The sequence below is a fragment of the Scophthalmus maximus genome, chromosome 6, assembly GCF_022379125.1.
Source record: "Scophthalmus maximus strain ysfricsl-2021 chromosome 6, ASM2237912v1, whole genome shotgun sequence".
NCBI lineage: Eukaryota > Metazoa > Chordata > Actinopteri > Pleuronectiformes > Scophthalmidae > Scophthalmus > Scophthalmus maximus.
In genome coordinates this window covers 2608366-2620000 of record NC_061520.1, presented here as the reverse complement: position 1 = coordinate 2620000, position 11635 = coordinate 2608366, and the positions used below count along the sequence as shown (strand labels likewise).

General features: G+C 43.7%; 2 protein-coding genes across 4 annotated transcripts in view; both read left to right on the top strand.

Annotated features, from left to right (window-relative positions):
• The window catches only part of LOC118308749 (NACHT, LRR and PYD domains-containing protein 12-like), a 988189-nt gene that overhangs the window by 529317 nt on the left and 447237 nt on the right, over positions 1–11635 (top strand). The window lies entirely within an intron of this gene.
• The window catches only part of mtss1 (MTSS I-BAR domain containing 1), a 43803-nt gene that overhangs the window by 20818 nt on the left and 11350 nt on the right, over positions 1–11635 (top strand). For both annotated transcript variants that reach the window (XM_035630133.2, XM_035630134.2), the window contains exons 4-6: positions 3902–3986; positions 5487–5578; positions 5688–5762. In XM_035630133.2, coding sequence (XP_035486026.2) covers positions 3902–3986; positions 5487–5578; positions 5688–5762 — 252 coding nt within the window. The remainder of the gene's footprint in view (positions 1–3901; positions 3987–5486; positions 5579–5687; positions 5763–11635) is intronic.

The window sequence follows — 11635 nt, the reverse complement described above, 5'->3', positions numbered from 1 at the left end:
GTGCAAAAAAAAAAATGTGTGAACTTCCTCATTCAGGAATAAAAAAGAATCAACTTCACTTGGCGAACAGAAGTTTATTTGCAGATGTTCACATTCAGGGAGACGCCAGGGAGCCGACTGGAAGGAAAAGAAAACACAGGGAACTAGTCTTTGTGGAACAACCTGTGAGCAGAGACATTAATACACACACACACACACACACACTCACTGAGGCTTTTCTGAAAGGGCCACATTATAAACGGTGAGGACGGGGGAGCGAAGCTGGAAAAAGTTTGGGTGGAGGAGGGGGGGGACACTTCTCTCTCTGTGTCTCTTACTTGCCGTCGTGTCTTTTGGAAAATGGAGGGAAAATTACGAAACGGCCGGATCGACTCTTCCATTTCTCTCCGTCCAGAGAAGTTTCTGGTTGATTTTTAAGTAAAATCGTTTCGTATCGTTCGTATCATATATCATATACTTTGATCCTAAACAAAGTTATGAGACAACAGAGAACAAAGCCAATGCAAGAAAACTCACATTTCAATCAAACAAACACAAAATCCACTTTTTAACAGATTGTCACAGTGAATTACATAAAGCATATTATTACTTAAAAATGTTACTTCCTATTTTTGCTTTTGTTTTTCAACAGTGTTTGTCATTTTTTTCTCGTGACCATCTTCCTTTATATTGAATGTCTATTGACCGAAATATGATAAAACTATTTTTTTAAATGCCTTTTTTGTGGCCAAAATTATATAGACCGGAGCTGCAACTAACGACTAATTTCATTATCGATTTTCTGGATTAATCGATTAGTTTCATAAAATGGTGAATAATGTAGATCGTGTTTCCCACAAACCCCCGAGATGATGTTTTGTTTTGTCCCCACACTAAAGATATTCAGTTTTTGCTCGATCAAATGTGAAACGTGAGAATTGTAAAAAAAAAAAAATCTCACTCCCACGACGAGTGTCGTCTGTCTGATCTCGTCAGGTTACATTTTTTAAGTCATCTTCACTCGACTCTGAGATCCATTAAACGTGTCTGAACACAAACGACTACAGCGTTCAGCACCTGGCTGCAACACACACACACACACACACACACACACACACACACACACACACACACACACACACACACACACCCACACACACACACACACACACACACACACACACACACACACACACACACACACACACACACACACACACACACACACACATTCTCACCCACACACACACACACACACACACACTCTCTGACACATTACACATGTTGTAATTCATGTGTTGCTTAATGTACAATCTTTGAAACCATAAGCAGGGGGTTGGGCACTTTATTGTGATCATTAAAACCTTGACACATATTTCTGGTTTCATTATGACACCGTCACTGAAACTGATGTTAATGTTTGTTCAGGCCTCGTTACAGTAAGTTACACACTGACGCAGTAATACAGAACTCAAACGGCAGCAGAAGCTGTCAGCACTCCGATCCCTGGCCGGACTCTAGGACACTAAAGGACAATTCCGGTGTATTACTGTAGTTTAAAAACAATCCGAGTTGTAGTTTAAGACGCATCCCTGCTGCTACGTTTACGCCTGCCGTGCACAGTACGTCTGAGCGGCTAAAACTGAGAAGTTTGAAAACGCTGCTTGCACCGTCGTTTTAGTTTGAAAAACGCATTTGCGTCCTGATTGGTTCCCGTCAGTCACGACTCGACTACCAGCGGTGAGGGCAAAAACGCTGCAAACACTTACGTAAAAGCCTCAGTGTGTCGTACTTTTCTGGCGGTAACGTCGCCAAACTGCAACCAACTTCAGCAGCCAACGGGACATTTTATGGTGGCACAACAGCTGATTCCATTTTCCGGTTGTCCGGCAGCGTCTGAAAATTCTAAATTCAAATTTCTCATTTGCTGTTTTTTTCTTCTGTAACTAAGTAACTGACTGCAGAGTAGGCAATCTGCTTCCTGTTTACAGCGGTACGCTCCGGTCGGTGTAACACGTGTTTTCTTTTTACTCGCAATTTTGGCCGTGTTTCCCCAAAACCACCAAGATGATGTTTTGTTTTGTCCACACACCAAAGTTATTCGTTTTACTGTCACGGAGGAGCAAAGAAGCTGAAATCAGAGAATTTTGACTTGACTGTTTTTCTCCATAAAACTACTTGAACCGATTAATTGATGAACAAGATAGTCGACCATTCATTTAGTAGTTGATTACTAATCGAACTTAACTGTTCCAGCTCTAGTCAAGAGCGCCCCCCCCCCACCCCCCCACCCAAAAAAACGTAGACTGGCTTTTTGAAACCAGAGAGGATTTATAACGCACGCAGCCTCTGGAAACATCGCATGACAGACGTTTTGAAACATCCACTTGAGGTTATGTCTCTGTTGCTGCAACATTAAAGGGATATCCTTTTTTCCCTGGAAGTGCAACAGGGAGGGAAAGGGCAAACACGGCAGACACACCTCGGCACACCTTAACGATTAATCCAAGCCTCATACCTGTGTGTGTGTGTGTGTGTGTGTGTGTGTGTGTGTGTGTGTGTGTGTGTGTGTGTGTGTGTGTGTGTGTGTGTGTGTGTGTGTGTGTGTGTGTGTGTGTGTGTGTGTGTGTGTGTGTGTGTGTGTGTGTGTGTGTGTGTGTGTGTGTGTGTGTGTGTGTGTGTGTCTCTCCACATTTCTGCACAGGTTCGTGTGGGTGTAGCTGAAATTAATGTTTTGTTTCTGAGGAGTCATGACAGGACGGACGAGGAGGAGGGAGGGAGGGAAGGAAGGGGGAAGCACGGAGAGTGAGCGAAGGGGAAAGAGGAGGACAGTTGGAGGACAATAGAGGGGAACGATGGAGGAGAATGAGGGAGAGGGAGGAGAGGATGAACAGAGGTGTAGGATTGATTGAGTTATTTGTAGGAATGAAGGAAAGAAAAGCAGAGGGAAGAGAAAGAGCTGCTGCTGCGTAAAAACAAACAGACAGATGGGAGGGAGGGGATACTTCAAGTGTCGGTCCAGGTCTCTCTCTCTCTCTCTCTCTCTCTCTCTCTCTCTCTCTCTCTCTCTCTCTCTCTCTCTCTCTCTCTCTCTCTCTCTCTCTCTCTCTCTCTCTCTCTCTCTCTCTCTCTCTGTGTGTGTGTGTGTCTCGCAGCTCCCACATTTAGATATTCCAGTGACGTTAAGTGAGTCAGTGTAAATGTGCCGAGTCACTGTTCCAGAACAGAACTGAGCCGAGTGACGGGGACAATGACAGAAAATGTCACAGATGTCATAATCAAGTATTTTTGATTATTGATTGCTGTAAGACTTTAGTCTTTAAAACACTTGTACGTGAGTGACGAAGAAGGCGGTTAAACATACAGTGTGTGTACATGTGTCGTGTGTGTAAATGTGTCGTGTGTGTGCGCGCGTGTGGTCTCTCTTACATAATCAATTAACAAAATGCGACACACACACACACATTGTTTCCTCACACATTACAACACTCGTCATAAGGTCTTAATCGGATTGATTTTTCTTAATACCACTTAATGAAGCAATGATGGCATGCACACACACACACACACACACACACGTGTTCAGACAGATTAGATGCAGTTTATGTTGCAGAGCTTCAGTTCAGATCCGGTTTCTTGCAGAATGTTGTTTCAGGTTCAGTCTGTTTCAACAGTTTTTTATTATTATTATGATTTACTGTGAATAAATAAATGCAGTCAGAAATGCTATACATGCTTATTTATGTCTTCTTCATAGTATTTAAGTTTCTACCGATCTGTCTAATTCTTTAAAAGAATACATTCACAGAAGCCAATCATGTCTCCAGCTTGCTCTTTTATTTTGTTGTTTCTGTGCCGTAAACTGAGTTTTATTTTGAAACCTCCTCATCCACCGTATTCATTTTGTTGTCCTGTTTTCCAGGTGCCACGAAGGAGATCGGCTCAGCGCTGACCAGGATGTGTATGAGGCACCGCAGCATCGAGTCCAAACTCAAACTGTTCACAACGTGAGGCACACTCACACACACAAACACATGCACGCGTGCACACACACACACACACAACGTTCACTGTGTGAATTATTGAGTGATGACGCCTCATCTGGCCGTGCGGGAACTTGACACCATAATTACTCAAATAATGTATGCTCATATGCTCATACACATGACAGCTTGTGTGTGTGTGTGTGTGTGTGTGTGTGTGTGTGTGTGTGTGTGTGTGTGTGTGTGTGTGTGTGTGTGTGTGTGTGTGTGTGTGTGTGTGTGTGTGTGTGTGTGTGTGTGTGTGTGTGTGTGTGTGTGTGTGTGGTCCTGATTTAACCAGTCATCACTGTCACTGCTTCCTCCTCTGTCATTACTGTATGTCATTAGTGAAACACACACACACACACAGACTCAGTGCTACGTTGTTAGGTACAGATTTCTGTCACAAAGTCGTCAGTTGAAGTATGTTTGAATATGTTCTTGCGTCAAAGTCGTCCACAGTTATAATCCAGGTATCTGACCCTCTGATTTACAGTTGAAAACTCTTGTGTAAATTACAGTTATTACCCAAACTGCACGTTTAGCACTGCGCTGCAGATTGTCCTTACCTTAACTTTGTCCTCCTGTGCACTTAAACTTGTCTCACACACACACAAATGCCCACATGTCCATGCTACCAAGCGTTCAAATAGGTAAATAAAATGTGTTAAACAGAGACATATGCAGTAAGATTTACAGAACGGGTCTAATTTTGTTGATGGTTAGAACTAAAAACAACAAAACCCTGATTTAAAGAAAAACGATTGTTTTGTTTGAAGCTGCATTAGTCATCGTAGATAAAGCTGCAGTATGTAATATTTAGAAGAACTTATTCACAGAAACTGAATATCTTGTCCATAACTATGTGTTCATATATGTATAATCTACTCTGAATGAGTTAAATATAGTTACATGAGTTGGACCCGACCTCCGTGTGAGTCTCCAAGTTTCTATATCGTGTTGAATACGGGTGTTGAAGTAAACGGTCCAGAATACGTTGTGTTCGCGTTGAATTTTCAGACGCTGACAGGAACCGGAAATGGAACCGGCGGTGCGCCGCCATAAAGTCTCCCCTGTCAGTCGCTCAGTTAGTTGCGGTTTGCAACTTTACCACCAGATGCCACCAGAAAATTACAAATATTACACACTCTAGCTGTAAAGCAGTAGTATTAGTAAAAAAGTTCTGAAACAGTCTCAAATTCCAGCCTCTCGAATGAGAGCAAAAGACATCCGAAGATGATGGAAATTGTGGGAAAGATTATATCTCTAAATGTATCAGTTCAGTGAGGAAATAATCAGCCAATATCCAATATTGTAAATAATTGTTAAGCATAGCGCTGCCTGAATATGTAATGAGATCAAATGTGGGTTTTTTACGACTCAACCTGCCAGAGAAATAATGGCTTCAAATTATACTTCAAGATAATGGGGCTTAAATGGAATAATTGAGCCTCTTAATCAATTTTTAAATTTTTCTTCTCTCAGAGCTCTCTCAGAAAGTCTCATCACTCCGCTGGAGGTGAAGATGGAAGAGTGGAAAAAGGTGGCCAGTCAGCTGGACAAAGATCATGCCAAAGGTATAACGACACACACACACACACACACACACACACACACACATATACACCTGCACAGACAGAAAGCCTTTCCTCACTCTCTGCACGTTTTTTTTTCTTCTTTTTCCAGAGTACAAGAAAGCCAGAGCAGACATCAAGAAGAAATCGTCAGACACCATCAAACTGCAGAAGAAGGTGAAAAAAGGTAAGAGGAACCTCAGCGTCATCATCATCATCTTCATCTCGCATCCATCAGCTCTTTTGAGACGCAGTCAAAAAAGTTAAAAAAAGAAGGAACAGCATCGCACATTAGCAGTCAAGCTGCAGACGCTGGAGCGCGGACGCCACCTGCTGAAAATATGAAAAGACGTCTTCCACAGAGTGAGATAATCCTCCGCAGTCGACACGAGGAGTCCGCTTGATCCTTCCCCTCGCAGTGCTGAGATGAGCGTTTTTGTCAGACCTCGGCCGGGTGTCGTCATGCTCTGCCTCCTGTCAGTCACTCGACACCCGAGGGGAAGAAGATAATCCCCCTGAAAACATGTTTCCTCGCTGCCCATGTTGTTGTTTTCTTTAGGAAAGTGGGTGATTTTTCCAGCTGTTGTGATTTTTCTTTTACAACGTTCGAGATCATAATCGTCTGGTATCAGAGACAAGAAAAAGAAAAAGTGGTACATTGCATTTATTGGTAAATATTTCTTCTCCACTTTGACTTTAACACCATTAACTGTTAATCCTCCTTTGGACAGTAACTTTTTTAACTTGGAATGACTTGATATCTTTACAATAACCCAAGTATTAATGATTAAAGGAAATCTTGATTTTCCTGACAATATATTTTTACTACTTTACTACAGGAGCCGGTCACATTGACAGATGGAAAGACATGTTTGTCAGTACAGACCAGGAGACAGATGAGGAAGGAGAAACTTATTAGTCTTGACTAGAGACTTGATAGTCTTGTCATGGTTCTGGCTAGTTTTATTTTTGGGACTCCAAGCTCTTGACCAAGGCCTTACTTGTTACTTGTCTTGACATCAGTCTTGCTGCTCTTGACTTGGGTCATTTGAACTCAACTTTGGACTTGTTGGTCTGGACTTGGGACTAGAGAAACAAACTTTAGGGCTTAGACTTGACTTGGGACTCTCTGGTCTTGACATTGGTCTTTTGCTCTTGACTTTGGACTTGTTGCTTTTTATCTTGACTTGGGACGTGAAAGACAAACTTAAGGACGTGGACTTGACTTGGAACCTGCTGGACTCAAACTGTTTTGACTGGATCTTGACTTTGTGGCAAGGACCTGATAACAATTTGTGGCTCTGCCCCTCACATTGTTAATTCCAGAAGGTTACCAGGTTTATGTCAGTCGTCACATTTTCTTGACCACTTCCTTTGCTGCAACGCTTGAAGCGGCTTGAAGCCTGTTGGTTGTTCTGTTTCCAGAGCGACGCAGACATATTGCCAGACAGACACCTGGGCCACACCCTCCCCCACCATCAAAGTGACACACCCTGTGGTTGCCATGGTTGCACCTTTTCTTGGCATGGCATCCTGTAACCAGAGAGACTGAAAGCTAGTCGGGAAAGAAGACACAGAATGAAAATCCAACAGACAAGACACAGAAATAGTCCGCACACATGCATGCACGTGCGCGCGCATGCACACACACACAAACACACACACACACACACTCACACACACACACACACACACACACACACACACACACACACACACACACACACACACACACCGTCCCATTGCAGACCCGCCCATGGTAAACAGAGATGTCTGATGTGGGTTCAACATCTCTGAACATGTTTTCTGCTACGTGCCCTTTTTCCCTTCCTCCTTTTTTTCCGGCTTGTTTCTCTTCTTGTTCAGTCTGAATCTCCGGTATTCAACTGGGCGAGTTAGGGAGGGAGGGTTTGTTAGGGATGGAAACAACGGACGGATCTACGAGGGTTTGACCGTAAGGCAATGGGAGACGATACAGTGAAGAAGGACGATTAAAATAGTTTTAAAAAATAAATACGAAAGACAGAGCCAGAGCTTCAATTGTTGTCATGTAATAACATAGAACACACACACACACACACACGCACGCACACGCACACCCCCATAAAACATAAAGCAAACTTTTCCACTTTTCTTTGTACCACAACAGTTTCTGTACACTCACCAATAAGGACCTCACATTATAATTTTCCCTGTTGTACAGTACAGTGTGTGTGTGTGTGTGTGTGTGTGTGTGTGTGTGTGTGTGTGTGTGTGTGTGTGTGTGTGTGTGTGTGTGTGTGTGTGTGTGTGTGTGTGTGTGTGTGTGTGTGTGTGTGTGTGTGTGTGTGTGTGTGTGTGTGTGTGTGTGTGGACTCCATATAATAAGCAGGGACAGAGAGAAGGACTGAACTGGTAAACGAAAACTACTCTTCACTGAAGTCGAGTTATTTTCAACGTAGAACTTTTTGTCGTCTTGTGGATTCGCTTCGTTTTGAATGTGGTATTATGTATAATACATAAAATACAGACACGTTATATCACAGTTTCAACTTTCACCTCGGTCTCTCTTGTGTCAGTTCACGTGAGTTAATTTTCCTTTTGTCTAGACCTTTACAAAAGTCATGAGTACATTGGAAACGGAAAGAAAAAATACTCCATAAGCGTAAACATCTGCTCCATCGCTAATCATCCCATATGATTTTCTCCGTGTGTGCGCGGCGCTCTGTCATTATGTGGTGTGTAACCACTTCAGATAGGGAATCTCCCAACTGCTCAGGGACACAGAGAGAGAGAGACACGACTCGAGGAGGCGAATGAAAGGCAGACGTAAAAAAAAAAAGGTGCTGTTGGTTTTTCTCCTTTTTTTCTGTACGGATGTTAAAAACGAGACTCATTCTGTTCAGATGAAGTTGAACTCGACTAGGGCGGCAACTAAGGATCTTTTCCTCAATTCATCGATAAGTTGTTTGGCCCATAAAATTTCGTAGAATGTCGTTAAATGTCGACCGTGTTTCCCAAAACCTTAAGATGATGTTTTGTTTTGTCCACACGCCAAAGATATTCAGTTTACTGTCACAGAGGGGCAAAGAACACATTCACATTTGAAAATTTGAAATCAGAGTTTTTCGACTTTTTCTCCCATAAAAACTACTTTAAACGGATTAATTGATCATCAAAATACTCTGCGGTCTTGTATTTGAGCCTTTAACACAGAACAGGACATTTAAGACGAACGGACTGACGCTGTTCTCACAATGACTCTCACAGTTTTGTTCAAACAAACACTTGATGATCACTCGTCCACAAAAAACAACTGGGAATTCCCAATGTCAAGCAACTGAGAGAAAAAAAATACAAGAAGGTTAAAGATGATGGCTGGATGATGTAATTATCTCGTCAAGTGGTAGCATTAAAGAGCGTGGGTGTGATGAAGTTCTCGAGGAGGAGGAGGAAGAAAAAGATGGTTCTCAAGCAGACAGAGGGATAGAGATGACGAAACAGAAGAGTATATAGATGATGGAAGAAGATTGTTAAGGATGCTGAAGAAGCAAAAATAAGTTTAAGATGGAGGAGGAGTATTTTTGCTGCATCATGTCTCAGCCTACTTCAGAAACCCATTTAACACCTGCTCTGATCATCTGAACTACCTGGTCTGCTCGCCTGGCACTGATGACATCATCAGCGTGTGACGCAGATGGTCTAGACTGTCGGATGAATAAGCTTTAATAACGCCAACGGTAGCACGACATCGAAACTGTGAGCGCTCTGCTTTCGAGTCATCGTGATGAGAAAGAAATGTATCACGGGCCTCAGCAGAAACAACTGTCGCTGTCGTCCATGTGTCATTACAGCTGTTTACCAACGTTTCATAGACGCAATGTTACAGGTGGTGACAATTGGTTGTCATCCTCGACACGAGTCATTCAGTTTTTTTCTGTCTGTCAGCAAGATTATTATTAAAGGGGCAGTAAGCGATTTTAATCCAATACACTTTTTATGAAAATGTAGTGAATATTTCCCACGGTCCGCCAGCTGTCGGTTCTGTGTGAACCGGGAAAAAAACAAACAGTTTTTTCGTCTCAGCCCTGGCTCTGTTAATTGAAAACAAACAAAAAATGGTGCGGACCGCACCACACAACACTGTGTGCTGCAGTTTGGAAACATCGAATCACTCCCCGACACTGGAAGAGACGTGCTAGCGACAAGTGCTAAGAATCAGTACGTTTTTGGCCTCGTGGTTAGCTTGTCGGCCCCGGTGCAGTCAAAAAAATCAACAACAAACAATCTTTCTCCAAAATTCCCTACTGCCCCTTTAAGAGACGTGCTAGCGACAAGCGCTATGACTCAGGACGTTTTTGGCCGCGTGGTTAGCGCATCAGTCTCCCATACCCGAGGCTGCGGGTTTCGCGGCCCGACCGGTGCAGTAAAAAAAAAACAACAACAACAACAAAGAGAGAGAGAAGTTTTCTCCAAAATCGCTGACTGCCCCTTTAAGAGACTTGCTAGCGACAGATGCTACGACTCAGTGGTTTTGGCATCATGATAAGTGTGTCGGCCCCGGTGCAGTCAAAAAAAAAAAAATCAACCACAAACAATCTTTCTGCAAAATCGCTTACTGCCCCTTTAAATTCTGGAGCGGATCCTGATAAACGGGCAGATCCAGGATTACCCCGCCCCCCTCCCGTTCTTTAACAAGGCGAGATTATGGCGTTAGCCGTGGAGGAGTTGTTCATTCCCATCGGGCTCATACGCTGTCAGTTTGTGGCTATTGATTTTAAGAGTCGTTTCTTCCGCACCAGCTCAGATAACTTAACCCCCGCGGCTAAACGTGGCATAAACAGGGTGAAGGTTAGATTCCCCCTGAGACCACGTGCACAGCATCTGTCGGCGCCTCAGACAGAAATATCCCCCATAGAGAAAACACCAAAACGGCAAACCAAACAAAATCTGTCTGTCACTTTCTCTCTCTCTCTCAGTGGCTTGTTAACAGAGCTGGTGCTTCCTCACTTTACCCAGCCGGAGGCTAGCAGTGCCCTGTGCGAGAGCGAGGAATGTTAACGGACCAGTTTATGGCTACGGAACATGCAACTAAGGAGGTTCTGAAATAAAATGAGAGGTCGTAACTATTGGTTTCACTCTTTTCGTGCCTCGGGTCGATCTGCAGTCGCTCCTCGGATGTTTTTGAAACACTTATTTAAAACGATTTTATGGCGTTTCCATATCTGTAAAGATTTCACTTAGTGTCTGATGTGGTATATATATCTAAAACCAACAATCTGTATCTCTGACTGTTCCGCTGTGAAGATAAACATTTTTGAAATCTTAATCAACACAAAGACGGACGATGTCGCAGAGTGATTGACAGATCACCCCTGGGAATTGTAAGGCCGCGGCCGCAGCGATGGGAAAGGATTCCTCTCGTCAGTTTACGTGCATCTGATTTTCAATGGAATTACATTAGGCTCAGGTTAGTGAGATCCTGACTGAAACCAGGCCTCGTGTCAGTCGCTCACTGTGATTTACTGCCAAGTCAGAATACATTTTAAGCTTTGGGGAACTATACAATTATAATCGCCACGTGATCCGAGATAACAGAGATAATTGAGGCAACGTCCGTGTTGTGACGTAAAAAGCTGAAGATCCTGTTTCGAAAAAAACGGCGGAACAGTATTGGGAATGTTTTCCCCCCCCAAGTTGGTGAGAATTGCCTCCATCTGAGTACTCACTCTGTTAAAAGGTGAGACACCGTCCGAGTCGACTCTGTTGCAGGACGGAGCGTTTGACCTCAGGTGTTTGTGTTCTTTTCGTGGGTGGTGAGCCAGAGTCGGTGACGGCACACAGGCCCGTCTGTGTTTCCAGACCGGCGGCGGCTCGCCGACACTGCGCCTCTGTGAGCTGCGTGCAAACGATCGTCTGTCCTCCTCGTCTCACGACACACACTCACCTGAGTGAACGGGCTGTGTTTGGCTTGAGCTTTATGACACAGAGTCTGCTGTGTGCGTGTGTGTGTGTGCGTGTGTGTGTGTGTGTGTGTGCGTGTGCGTGTGTGTGTGTGTGTGTGTGTGTGCGTGTGCGTGT